Source organism: Condylostylus longicornis, unplaced genomic scaffold (assembly GCF_029603195.1).
Source record: "Condylostylus longicornis isolate FDR11 unplaced genomic scaffold, ASM2960319v2 ptg000135l, whole genome shotgun sequence".
Lineage (NCBI taxonomy): Eukaryota > Metazoa > Arthropoda > Insecta > Diptera > Dolichopodidae > Condylostylus > Condylostylus longicornis.
The window spans coordinates 7,352,795-7,366,850 of NW_026578103.1; the positions used below are offsets into that span (position 1 = coordinate 7,352,795).

The 14,056-nt window shown below is 28.1% G+C and overlaps 3 protein-coding genes and 1 long non-coding RNA gene across 5 annotated transcripts in view; 2 read left to right on the plus strand and 2 right to left on the minus strand.

Annotated features, from left to right (window-relative positions):
* Positions 1-3,193, minus strand: part of LOC129615090 (uncharacterized) — a 98,562-nt gene extending 95,369 nt beyond the window's left edge. For both annotated transcript variants that reach the window (XR_008697432.1, XR_008697433.1), the window contains exon 1: positions 2,580-3,193. This is a non-coding gene — a long non-coding RNA (uncharacterized LOC129615090). The remainder of the gene's footprint in view (positions 1-2,579) is intronic.
* Positions 3,194-4,746: 1,553 nt separating this feature from the next.
* LOC129615279 (uncharacterized) lies at positions 4,747-6,213 on the plus strand. The gene is made up of 3 exons (XM_055530406.1): positions 4,747-5,272; positions 5,346-5,685; positions 5,751-6,213. The coding sequence occupies exons 1-3, from the start codon at positions 4,957-4,959 to the stop codon at positions 6,211-6,213; spliced, it is 1,119 nt and encodes a 372-aa protein (XP_055386381.1). The 5' UTR covers positions 4,747-4,956.
* Positions 6,156-8,252, minus strand: LOC129615278 (elongator complex protein 3). The gene is made up of 5 exons (XM_055530405.1): positions 8,118-8,252; positions 7,824-8,065; positions 7,120-7,767; positions 6,487-7,065; positions 6,156-6,433 (listed from the first exon to the last, which is right to left on the minus strand). Exons 1-5 carry the CDS (start codon positions 8,137-8,139, stop codon positions 6,275-6,277), a joined length of 1,650 nt encoding a protein of 549 aa, XP_055386380.1. The 5' UTR covers positions 8,140-8,252; the 3' UTR covers positions 6,156-6,274.
* Positions 8,253-9,808: 1,556 nt separating this feature from the next.
* Positions 9,809-13,564, plus strand: LOC129615155 (roundabout homolog 2-like). Its single transcript, XM_055530248.1, has one exon. The coding sequence runs from the start codon at positions 9,809-9,811 to the stop codon at positions 13,562-13,564; it is 3,756 nt and encodes a 1,251-aa protein (XP_055386223.1).
* Positions 13,565-14,056: the final 492 nt, after the last annotated feature.

The following is a 14,056-nucleotide window of genomic DNA, read 5'->3' on the forward strand; positions in this document are numbered from 1 at the left end:
TTCATAAAAGTTATAATACACAAACACAAACAAGCAAATCCTAAAAAAAATTTATTCCACTTGTGTATCATACCTTAACAAGCAATGATCCTTGCGTATACACAAAATATAAAAGTGTGTTTTTATATTTTAATAGTTGGAATATTTTTTTTTTTTGCGTGATACATAAAATGCAAATCTGATATTAATTAAAAATTATTGTTATTATTTAAGCTCTTTTTGCTTTAACAAGCGATTAAAATTTACTATTTATGTTGAACTCTCTATTTGTGTATATTTTTTCAATACTTAATACAAAATGTTTTTATACGTATGTATATTGTGTATAAGAAGAGATTTAAAATACATCCACTAATATATCATATAATTGCTATTTTAAAGGTAAAACTTTCATTCGTGTAAAGAATTGCATCCATTTTATATGTGAAATCGATCAAAATAGTATAAATCATTTTAAGACACATCTGTATACAGGGATTATTGATAAGTATCTGAAATAATTCTGAGAAATCTAAAAATTCTATTTTCTTTGAGAAAGAAATGCATAACATGTTATATGGAAATTTAAATGGTTTACATTAATAATTACATTTTCGTAAACGCAGTAAACTAAATTATCAGTAATATAGTGAAATTGCAATGAGTAAGGGCAGTAAAATCATATAAACTTCTTTTTCATAGAATACTTAAAAATATATTGCATATCCATTACACTAAGTTTTTGCAGTATTGCGTTTTTGAAGAGGTTTTGTATTTTAGTATAAGCTGGAAACTTTTTTATTTTTTCAAATAATATAAAATTTATATAAATTAAAAAGTTAACATTATTTAACTAATCCGGATTAAGTCGAACAATTTATGTTAAGAAAAATGTGTTATTTATTTATTACTTTTTTTTTAAATATACTTGTTATATACTGTTAAAAAACAATGTGTACATAACTATAGAAAAGTGATTTTCATTCATAGCACTTGGTGCATTATTGTATATGGAAGTTTCTAGGTACACAGGTGCGCATCTGCGTCACGTATTTGTAAGTAAAAATATCGTAACTGTTGCTTTTGTATTCTTAAGTATAGTATTCTTAAGAATAGTATTCTTAATCATACAATAAATGTATTCCTGTACATATTGTAGCATATTGTGTGCTGCTATACAAAGTGAAATAATAATAAAACAGATACTTTCGATTTTGGGGATAAATTTAAATTACTGAAACCGATATTAAATCTTATTAAACCAGATCCATCAAAGTTTTAATTTTTCTGTATATATCGCGCAATTTTGAAAGTTAAAATAGAAATCCTACAAGCAAAAAATCAATCCTGCAATCCTGCAATTAATCCTACAAGGTAAAATAGAAAGCAAAAGGCGTGTTGGGCGAAAACATATGTCGTGGCTGCGAAACATCAGGCAATGGACTGGCCTACAAACAATCGGGCGACTAGTACACACCGCACAGAACAAGGAGAACTTTAGCAATGTAATCGCAAACACCCAGTAGTGGCAGACGAAGAAGAAGCAAATAGAAATTCATTAAATCCTTCTATCTTTTAAAATAAACAAATTATCAATAATTTTTACTACAAATATAAGTATTATAAGTAAGTATGTAAATAATAGACAAATCGAATTTTTTAAATCGAAAAAATGAAATTATCCTCAATTTACTTATATAAAGAAGAAATTCAAAAATATTCCAATCATTCAAATACGTATTGAAATAATTTTAAAATTCAAAAGGCTAAACTTACACTAACACTATTTTTATGAATGAGTATTTTTAAGTAATTTGTTAAATTTTTTAAAAATTATTTCAAAAGCCATATGAAAGTGTATGTGTATTTATTCCCACATGGTTCTATGCGTATGTATATGCATTAACTTTTATACTTCATTGTTAAAAACAAAGGCCTATGCAGAACATTACTCTTAATATTGTAACGTGATTTTAATTTACGCGGTAAAAAAATCGTAAAAGTGTCGTTGGAATGCTTTGCTCTCTTGGAATTATTGCATTTTTTTCAAAAGCAAAATTCTGCTTTTTTTTTAATACAACAAATTGTTGTAATTTTTGAATAATCTTTTTGTTCTGCGCTTCAATTATTATGCATGCGCAACAAAAGAAAAATTCTCATACTTACGAATTACATTTGTTTATTGAAAAAAATCTGGTAATTTTTAAAATAATTTTGGTAATTTTTAAAATAAAACAAGATTAAGAGAAATGTAAAGAGCAAACGCATGTTCAACACTTGCCCCCAGATTCATAAAATTATATAAGTACATAAGCATACACTATTACCTGTTAATTCGTAAAAATAATTATTTATTGTATATATACAGTTTATAACTTGTCAAATAATTTATATTTAGTAATTTAATGTACGTAAGTATGTAATAAATTAATAAATTAATTTTAATACGCATTAAGAAATTTTCAAATATAAGTACTAAATTAGTTTTATAAATTTTACTTTTATAAAGCTAGTTTACTAGCTTGTATACTGCTATATATGTGTGCGTGTTATGTATGCATGTATGAATTGGAAACAAAATATTTTTAATTTTAACTTACATAGCTTATATATGTTGGTATACCAATTTAATTTTGAAGCAAATATTCGAAATTGACAATTTTAATTAATTATTAAAAAAAAAATTAATTGCGTTTTGTTATACTTGTGATTTCTCACCTGTGACTTCTTTTTTTATTTTTTTTTCCTTTTAATTTAATTAATATGGATTTTTCTTTTTTGTTATTTTGGATTGTTTCTTAATCTCCTAAATATTATATTTTTAAATTTTAATTTTTTTTTAATAAATTTATTTTTTAAATAAGTTATGTATAATTTTTAATTTAATATAACACTTATTTGATATTTTCGTTTAATTCGGGTTTTTCAAAATTTTTGTTCCTTAGTTTTTTTTTGCTTTTTTTCAGTTTTGAACTTTAACAGTTATAATTTTTGAAATAAATTTATATAATCCATAGTGTGTATACTACATTTTTATGTGTTATATTATTCTTATATTACATGCGTATATTTATATACATATACATATATACACAAATATTTGAATTTTCAATTACACATTTAGAAATTTTATAGTTTTCTTATATAAAGTGTTCGCGCCGTATGAAGGTATCCAATAGACTGAACTATATTCTGTTAAATTTAAAAAAATATGTTCGAAAAAATTTATTTTTAACGGGATTATTAAGTATGTGGTTTTGTACAGACTTTTTGATTTTGTTTTTTGTTTTTTTATTAAAGCACTAGAGTGAAAAAGAGATAAACATATATAACAGTCTTAGAAGAATTATTTTAGAATAGAATATATACTATATATATATGTATGCATATGTAAAAAATGTGTAAATATAAATTGTATGTAAAGTTTATATAAAAGTGTCTATAACTATAGATTTAAGTTTTTAGTTTTAATTTTTTCTCAATAATAAATAACAGTAAATTTGGACATTATTGTATATAAAGTAATACAAAACTATAAAAGTTGTACCCTGAAGTATCCTTTACTAAATTCTTTTTTCTTATAGATTTTTCACCCTGTATTTCATTTTTATTATATTATGGAGATCACTTTTAGATAATATATGGTTTATAACACAAAAAGTAATAAAAGATTAACCATAAAATTTCTTATATACACTTTAAAAGTAATTTATAAGTATAAGTTAAATTTAACCGTTTTAAATTTACAATTACTACTGCAAATATTTCAATTTAAATTTAAGTTATAATTTAAATAGGCATAATTAATATTTATATTATAATATATGTATATGATAAAATTTATTTTTATTTTTTTTCAATTTCAAAATGAGAAAAATACTGTTTAACTATATTAAAACTTCAACTGGTTCTATCATTTATTCAACAGTTGAGTTATTTCTGTGTATTTAAAAAAAAGAAAAAAATAAAACTTGCGCGTTTTGAATTTCGAAAAAATAAATAGCTTTTCTAATTATACAAAAAAGCTTTATTACTACACAGTAATGATACAAAAAAAAATTAAAGAATCTTAAAGAAACTTAGCTACATACATATAAGTATCGCTGTTTCAAATATTAGACCAAAGAACTTCTGCTATTTATTATACTGTTCAAAAAAACACTTTTTGAAGCTGTTGTTAAATATTTTTTTATTAAAATTATTCTACAAAATACTATTATCATTAAGGTAATTAGACAAAATTAAATTTTAACTTAGTTAAAAAAAAAAAATATTATTATATTTTTGTAATGAAATGAAAAATCAACTGATCCAGCTGATCAATTAATTGATCAATTAATCTGATTTAAAATTTGGCTAAGAAATAGGTTAGAGCAGAAACAAAGCAGTAAACGACTACGGCAGACGATTTTCGCTCTTAAACTAGAACGGCAGCGGAACGGCAAAATCAACTGTACAGAATTTTGCATACAACGTCATGGAAACAGATAATGTCAAAAAAAACCGTCGGCGCTACAATAATTTTTTCTTTTGAAAAATCTCAGCAGAAATTTTCACCCCCGTTCACAACACCTACTTTTGTGAAATTTATCAATTTCAAATAAATGTCCACCGCAGCCGCTATAGCCATAATCCTAATAATTAACTAAAACTTGGCAATACTATATTTTGACATCATATTAACTTTTAAAAGGGTTATGTTTACTAATTTGTAATTTTGTTTGTAAACAAAATAGTATGCACAAATTTCGTTTCAAAACTGAAAAAAATCAGTTTACTTACGCATTATAAAATTTTAATTTATTTTGCATTTATTGAAACTTAAGTTTAGAAGATTGTTCACAACAAGCTTACAGCTTTAAATTCTATGTCTTTTCTAATATTTTTCAGTTGAAATTTGAGTTTATAATTTTAAAAATACTCGTAGCTGTCTTATCTAAAACACTTGGAGTTTAATACCAAGGAATTTGAAAGAAAATGGAACAGAAAAATTCCGTTGAATATATACGCAAAAAGATTCGTCAAAATTTTCAAGCTCATCGAAATAACCAACGTTTTCAGGAAAATGATTCATTTCGTTTAGGTTTAGGTGAAATAAAATCTCTCGTAGAAGAAATTGAAAATTTAACGGAAAAGGATGTGCATGGACTATGTGTTCGCATCAAAAGAAAAAAACATGCTGATTCTAATGATTTATTTCGTCTATCACAAGCATTTCTGCAATCAATTGAAAATATAACAATGTTTGCAAAAACCCCAGGTGCTTTACAAATAATTGTTAAAGAACTGACAGGTATAGAATATATTAACTTATATCACCTATGTCATTTTTTATTGAATTGAATACATAAATTTCTGATTTTTAGGACATGATTCTGAACAACAAATTCGAGCTGCCGAAACTTTGTGCAATTTATCATTAGGTGATGAAACAGTTTGTGAAAAAATTGCTACTCAAGCTGGAAGCTACTTGATAACATTTCTCGAATCAGTTGATTTCCGTTTAAAGCAATCTAGTCTTTGGACATTGATAAATATTGTTTCAACTGGTAAAAAAGGCGCTGAAATTTTAATGTCTATGGAAATAATATCTAAATGTTCAGATATACTCTATTCTGAAAATATGTCGGAAAATGTTGATTTACTAAATGATATAGCACTTTGTTTGAACTTGACATTGAAAAGTGAAATATTTAATCCAACAACGTAAGTTAATTCTATCGAAATCCAGTCAGTTATATTCATTAATCAATTGTTTCTCTTTTTTTTAGAGTTGATTTAGGCAGAGTTTTTGAAAACATAACTAAAATACCCCTAGAAGATGAGCGGAACGAATTTGTCATGGAAGTAATTTTCAATTCCCATATTATAAAATCAAGCTACACGTTCAATATAGAACAGTTAAAGTACATAGCGCAAGTTACAGTTAAAAATATCCTTAGTTCTTCCCATTTTTCAAAAATGTTGTACCATGTTCGTGTGCTTGCTAATGTTACGTTTATATACAAAGATACATTTGTATTAATTTTAGAAGATGTTTGTTTAAATGTAAATACTAGCTTTGCAAATTTGTTGAACCACTTATTTAGCTTTGATGATGAAAGTTTTACGAAGGAGGTCTTATGGTTATTAAAAAATATAATATACGTTACGAACAATGACACGAAAACAAATAATTTGATTTCGGATTTAAAAATACCAATGCGTATTTCCAATACTTTTATTAATTCTTAAATAAAAATACTAAAGTATTAATAATTATTACAAATTTATTTTATAATTTTCACAACATAATTTATAAAATCATTTTAGACATATACGGTCCATCTAATTCATATCCCATTTTCCTATAGTAATTTCGTGTTCCTACTCCGGATATTACAGCTAATTTGATGCTTCCGTGTTCCTCCCTTGCTATTCGTTCTGCCTCTTCCATTAATAACATACCAAATCCCTTAAATAAAACAAAAATAAAATCTAGTATTTTTTAATAACAAACTTCTTTACCTGATGCTGAAATTTAGTTGGATCCCTTGCATTTACAGGAACGACCGAACCGTATACATGCAGCTCCCGCACTATGGAACAATTATCTTTCAGTTCTGGTCTAAAAGTATCAGGGGAACATTTTCTCAAACGTAACAATCCAATTAAAATATCTTGATTGGGATCTTCATAGGATAAAAATGTTTCCCAACCTCCATTTGCGACGTAATCCCTGCGAATTAATTCCACCTCATATGGTCGCACTTTATTGTGAATTTCTTGAATTCCCACTTCTCGTGTTCGAACATCACGACAATCAGTTCCTAAATCTTTCATTCTAGCTAAAGCCAACTCTCTCAAATTTCCATGTTCAACGCCAGAACTAACTAAAGGCATTGGTATATCACGCTGTACGCGATAAACTCTAGTCCACGGTGGAACTAAGGCTAAAATTTTTGCCACTAAATCGACTAGTGTTGAAGGTGGGTAACTTTTATAACGCCCAGTTTTCCAAAGTTCATACAGGCCAGTCCCACGTATTACCAAAGTTGGATAAATTTTTAATCCATCAGCACGAAATGCTGGATTTTCGAAAAATTCCTGTTAAAATAAAAAGTGGAATTAAAAGTATTAAAACACCTAAATAAAGCCTACAATAAATTGTTCAATATCTCTTTCAAAATCAACGTTTGGTAAATCTGGCATCATATGTGAGACCACTTTATATCCCGCATCTTTCGACAACTGAAAACTTTCTGAAACAGCACGTACTGTATGACCTCTATTCGTATCTCGTGCTACGTCTTCATAAACGCTTTGAACACCAATTTCTAAACGAGTACATCCATATGAAAGCATATCTGACAAATGTCGTTTAAGGCAATAATCAGGTCTCGTTTCTATTGTAATGCCTATACACTTTGTCACAGATCTTTCAGAATATTTAACTGCTTCAGCAACGTTAGCACTTGTATGACCAGATAGAGCATCATGTAAGTTTCTTATAAAATAATCACGATATTCTTCTGGTAAGCACATAAATGTTCCACCCATAACTATAAATTCAACTTTGTCAACTGAATGACCAAGTTGCTTTAACTGTTCTACGCGATGTCTTGTTTGTAAATATGGATTATAACGCGCTCGAATAGCTCTCATTGATGTTGGTTCATAACCAGTGTAACTTTGTGTAGAATATTCGAAATCACTATCTGGACCACCAGGACAATATACACAGATATTGCCAGTCATGTTAATATGTGGACATCGATGAGGTTTACACATTACTGCCACAACAGCAATCTAAAATAATACTTGCAGTTAGCAAAATGTACTTATTATATTCTTATTTGACATACACCGCTTGCTGTACGAACAGGTTTGGCTTTCAGTTTAGGTAGTAAAATTTTTTTAGCTTCATGGGGTACTGCTGCTATTATATCAACTAAACGAGGTGAGCTTTCTAAACCATATTTTGATGATATTCTAGCTTTCATACGATTCAAATCCACATTCTTTTTTGATTCATGAGCTTCTAACAACTCTTGTATTATTTCACCAATGACGATTAAAGTTCTTTCTTCTCTACTTAACCCGACACCTAAAAATATTCTCGTTATATGCGTATATTAATGTGAACATTTTCAAAGAACCTAATTTTCTTTTTTGAACCATGTCTATTTTTAAAAAACAAATATTTTGTTTTTCGTCTTAAATACAAAATTATTCACTTTCTATTTGTTTTCAAAATAAAGTAGAATATTCCACATGTGCGATGACAGTTTTCGTTGTCAGTAATGTTGTCAATCATAAGGCTCATTCAACTCAACTCATTCAACTGATAGAAGATTTTCAGTTCGATCATTGTATTGTTCATTATTTTATTAAATAATTGAAAATGTCAGAATGGAAACTTTATCAAAACTATAAATTTTTACATAAAATAAAATTTGGAGTTTTCTCAACAGTATATCGAAAATAAAAACCTCAACTAAAAATTTCAATCATAATTTTGATGAAATTATAATTATATTTTCAGCCTTTTTCTTTCCATTATTGTGAAAGAGCAATTGGAAAAATTACCTTGTAATTTTAAATAAAGGAAGAGAGTAAAAAATGGGAGAGTTTTTTTTTTCAAATTAATAATTTCTAATGTTTTATAAAATTTTGAAATATGTGTTATTAACATCAAACCAAATTTGTACATAATAAATTAATTAGCTTTTACTAATCAATTTGAGTTAAAATTTATTATATTCAAAACGGCATTTTATAAATTCCCTAAGATCCGAAATTCGACATCCGAAGTAAGTAATACTCGTATTCAATTTTAGTTTTAAAAATAAATGTCATAACTGGATAACGTTTGAATCTCTTGTCAAAAAATTGGTTGATCTCTTTTTTTAACGAAAGTCTTATTTCAAATTCACTAGTTAAAAACTATGAATTTCTTATAAAAATGGTCCAAAAAGGGATTTTTTAATAAATGTATTATAGATGTATGTATGTATATATATATATTATTTATGTCATGAACCAAATTAGTCTTAATACTATTAAATTACTAAAATTAGTTAAAAATTCATATTTAATACACATATAATTTGCAAATAGCATTGCATAAATGGAGCGAAATTATTTCCGTGAATTCAACAGACGGCGAATAAGCAGTGTAAAAGCGGTTTTATTGATGAAAATTTTTTTTTGACATCATCTGCTTCCAGTTGCATATAACATTATATGTTTTATGCATACTGAATAGCTGATTTTTTAGTTTCGTTGTTGCATTTTCATTCTCCATTTTGATTCTGTTTCTAAATAAATTTTTTGAGGATAGACAAAACAAGGGCAAGCGTACACACATTTAGCTGTATGATCATATGCAATTAATTGAAACAGTGTTGCGTAACGATTTTACAATCAATCAGTAATTGTAAAACTAAGAATTGCGTGTTTGCCAGCGCCCTTAATGTCCGTTCAGAATTTATTAATGAGCGAGCGCCACACATCGGTGCGTATTACACATTTATTAAAATGTTTATCAACATTTGCTAATTTATCTTACCTTGTTTTCTACCATTTTGCTACGCTTTGTGTGCTATTTCAAGTTGTTCGTAGAAAATCAATGAAAATGTCGACTGGTTTATTGTAGATCTGTGAAGTTATTTTATTCTAAAAAATTAAATAAAATTAATAAATTTTGGACAAAAATAGTGTGTAGCATTTTATAAATATGTGAAAAATAATATTAAAAAAAAACTTCTATAATGAAAATGAAATTTAGGGCATTTTAATTAAAAATTCTTCGTACCTTTTTTTTTTAAGATAAGTGAAAAAAAAAATTATGTATAATTCAATCATCATTTGGGTAAAATTTGTTTTGTTGTTCGTGAATACATTGGGTTCAGAAAATGAACTAAAAGCACCTCGTATTATTGAACATCCAATGGATGTAACAGTTCCAAAGCATGATCCTGTAACATTAAATTGTAAAGTTGAAGGACATCCAAAACCAGAAGTAATTTGGTATAAAAATGGCGAAGTGTTGAAAGTTGATCCGAATTCACACAAAATATTATTACCAGCTGGAGAATTATTTTTCCTAAGAGTAACCCATTCAAAACGTGAGAGTGATGGGGGTGTTTATTGGTGTGAAGCTAAAAATGAATTTGGAGTTGCTAGAAGCCGTAATGCTACGCTGCAAGTTGCATTTTTAAGAGATGATTTTCGTTTAGAGCCTCAAAATACTGCAATTGCACAAGGGGAAACTGCGTTTATGGAATGTGGTCCACCACGCGGTTCTCCAGAACCTATCATAATGTGGCGTAAAAATGGTCAATTAATGAATTTAAATTCTTCAAAACGTATACAAATAGTTGATGGTGGAAATTTAGCAATCCAAGATGTTCGCCAATCTGATGATGGGCGTTATCAGTGTATAGTTAAAAATATTGCTGGAATTAGAGAATCTTCGATAGCAATATTAAAGGTTCATATTAAACCATTCTTAATTCAGGGCCCAAAAAGTCAATCTGCAATTGTTGGTAGCTCAGTAATATTTAGTTGCAGAGTTGGTGGTGATCCATTACCTGATATACTCTGGAGACGTTCAGCTACCGGGGGTAATATGCCATTACGTAGAGTAACACTTCTTGAAGATCGAAGTTTAAAATTAGAAAATGTGACACTTGATGATGTTGGAGAGTACAGTTGTGAAGCTGAAAATGCAGTAGGTTCTGTAATAACCACTGGATCTTTATTTGTATTTTCACCACCATCTGTCGCAATTCGACCCAAAGCAGTGGCTGTTAACGTTGGAAATAGTGCTTACTTTGAATGTCAAATAAATGGGTTTCCAAGGCCAAGCACATTTTGGTCATTTGAGGGAAGCAGTTCCCTATATTTTCCAAATTACGAAAACGATAGCATTAAGGTCACTCAAAACCCGGAGGGAAAAATATCTTTATTATTTAACAAAGTAAAAGCATCAGATACCGGAAAAGTTATTGTCTGTAATGGTGTCAATATTGTGAAAAGTGTCAGTATCCGCACTGTTTTGTCGGTAAATTCTTCAAGTGATGTTCCTCCAGCAGTGATAGTCCAAGGACCATCTAACCAAACTTTACCATTAAAATCGTTTGCTTTAATGTCATGCTTAACAATTGGAGCACCAGCACCCGAGATATCATGGCTAAAAAATGGTTCAATATTTTTGTATAACAATAGAACTGAAATAACCGAAAATGGAAGCTTAGTAATAAACGATTTAACAAAATCGGATGCTGGACTCTATACTTGCGTTGCTGAAAATGAGAATGGGAAATCTTATTATAGTGGTTATTTAAGAGTAGAACTACCTACAGATCCAAACATAAAATTTGTGAGAGCACCAAAAACTAATTTGTTACCATCACAGCCAGGAAAACCGCAAATGATATCTAGATCCTATAACAATGTTACTTTAACGTGGAGTGAAAGTACAATGTTAAGTAACACAGAAAAAATTTTGTATTCAGTAGAATATTTCAGTAAAAATCAGACAGAAGGAACTTGGTCTGTTATTGAAGAATATAATGAAAACAATTTTTTTACCCATAGTGGATTAAAACCTGGTCTAAATTATTTTTATTTAGTTCGTGCAAGAAACTCTTTCGGATTTTCTTTACCCAGTCCGATTTCCGATTCAATATCAATTGAAAGCTCAAATTTATACAACGATGTGAATTTAGGTGAAGTTAGAGCTAACCTGTTAACTGATGATATGATATTCTTAACAAACGCGTCTTCACCAGATTCAAATACTATGAAATTAAATTGGAAAATCAATAACAGAAATTACATAGAAGGATTTTATATATATGCTAGAGAATTACCAGATCAACTCGAAAATTATTTAAATTCCTCCATTCAAGAGACCATTAATATTGCTAATAATAATTCCTATAAAATGTTGACCTTATTAAATGCCGGTGTTGCGTCATCATGTGCTTTTACGGGACTTAAAAAATACACAAATTATGAATTTTTCATTATACCATTTTATAAAAATTTTGAAGGAATTCCCTCAAATTCAATAGTTGAGAGAACTTTAGAAGATATTCCCAGTGAACCACCATACGAATTGGAAGCACTTCTTTTAAATACTTCTGCCGTATTTTTAAAATGGAAACCACCAAATTTACAATCACAAAATGGGCTTTTATTGTATTATAATATAATCGTACGGGGAGTGGATTTCTATTTGAATATATCGAAAATACTTACTAATGTGACAATTAATGCCAAATCACCAACTTTAGTATTAGCAAATTTAACCGAAGGGGTAACGTATACCGTTAGTATAGCAGCAGGCAATAAAGCAGGTATTGGACCATACAGTTTTCCCGCCGAATTGCGTTTAGATCCTGTAACAAAAACCTTAAAATCTTTAACAACACAAAGATATCCTGTAGACCACAACCATATGAATGATATCTTAACGCAACCATGGTTTATCGCACTATTAGGTGTTATTTTAGCAACAATGGTAATGTCATTTGGTGCAATGGTATTTGCTAAACGAAAACACATGATAATAAAGAGATCAACTTTAAGATCTTTACCAGGCGCACATCCAAACAGCGTCATGAAGATGGCAAATATTTCTGATCCCATAAACGGATATATGTTTCCTCCGTCAGGTGATGGACCATGGCATGCCCAAATGTTAACAACAGAAATTCACAAAGGTGCTACAATTAATCAATATTATTCACCAAGTATAGGTGCCACAATGCCTGCTGAATTTTTAAAATCGCGTTATATATGTGATCCATCAAATGTAAATGCTGAATATGCTGAAGTCACTTTATGTAATTCCGCAAATTATGTAGGCAATCAAAGTTTAAATAACGTAGCACCATACGCTACATCATCATTTCATTCAAATCAAAATTCTGTTAATAATATTTACCAAACTGTAGGCGATAGTTCACGTTTTTGTGACGAAAAATCAAACTACATGGAAAATTATGTATATCCAACTGAGAAATTTCGAATTACCGAAAATAAAATGAATAATATTGAACATAGTTTTAAGCCAATAACATCTTTTAACTCATTGGGCAGTAGCTTATCTAGTCATCATCAACAATTAAAACATCACCAACAATTACAAAATAAACCACATTCATATAATACAAGTTCTTTAAGGCAAACATCATCAGTTGCTGGAAATAGTGGTAAATTTCGTAAAAAGGAACTAAATATAAATAGCGAACAACAACAGCAACAGCAACAATCACAGGACAATGCTCAAAATGAACAGCTACAATCAGGTCATTCTGAAAATATTTTAGACAGCAACTCATATTTTGTAAAATTAAGTCACAATTCTGTAAATACTACGTCACAACCATCGTCAAATCATCACACATATTCAAATAAATCAATAAAAGGTAATCAAAAAGATGTTACTGCACAACCAATGCTTTATAGAAAAAAATATAATAGTAATAATAAACAACGAGAAAATAATACAATGGATGATTCAATAAGTGATGAATACTCAGATAAAGATCCAGATAGAACAAATAAATCAGCCAAACAATGCCAGTTGTAAGAGAAAATTAAATTAATTTTGATGGCTTAGAAAAGGAATAGAATAAAGAAAAGTACTGTTATTAGGTTTGAAATTGAAGTAAACGGACTAACACATATGAAATAACAAAAAAAAAGTAGTAAGTTGCTTCCAAAAAAAAATTTAACATAAATTACATAATTATATTTTGAATTAAAACAAAAACAAATTATTATTTGCCTATTTAGCAGTGTTGTAAATAATATAAAGTTATTCAAATTAAATTCATGTATATATATACATATACATATATATGTATTATATGTATCAGTTTAGAAAAAATTGATGGTTGTGCAACATGATATTTATTTTTTGATTTAGCTACAAATTAAATTAACGAAAATAATGCTCAAAAAATTTCTTTCGAAATTTACAAAATTAAAAAAACACAAAACATACTTACCATATTTTAGAAGTTTTGTTTTTTTTTTATTTAATTAATTATTTGCTTCTAACTAAATAATCAAAATGAAT

Coding starts and splice junctions, on each gene's coding strand:
- LOC129615155 (XM_055530248.1), top strand. CDS start 9,809: ATGTATAATTCAATCATCATTTGGGTAAAATTTGTTTTGTTGTTCGTG.
- LOC129615279 (XM_055530406.1), top strand. CDS start 4,957: ATGGAACAGAAAAATTCCGTTGAATATATACGCAAAAAGATTCGTCAA. Junction 5,273..5,345: donor AATTGTTAAAGAACTGACAG/GTATAGAATATA, acceptor TCTGATTTTTAG/GACATGATTCTGAACAACAA. Junction 5,686..5,750: donor GAAATATTTAATCCAACAAC/GTAAGTTAATTC, acceptor TCTTTTTTTTAG/AGTTGATTTAGGCAGAGTTT.
- LOC129615278 (XM_055530405.1), bottom strand. CDS start 8,139: ATGGTTCAAAAAAGAAAATTAG. Junction 8,066..8,117: donor GGTTCAAAAAAGAAAATTAG/GTTCTTTGAAAA, acceptor GAATATTTTTAG/GTGTCGGGTTAAGTAGAGAA. Junction 7,066..7,119: donor GAGATATTGAACAATTTATT/GTAGGCTTTATT, acceptor TTATTTTAACAG/GAATTTTTCGAAAATCCAGC.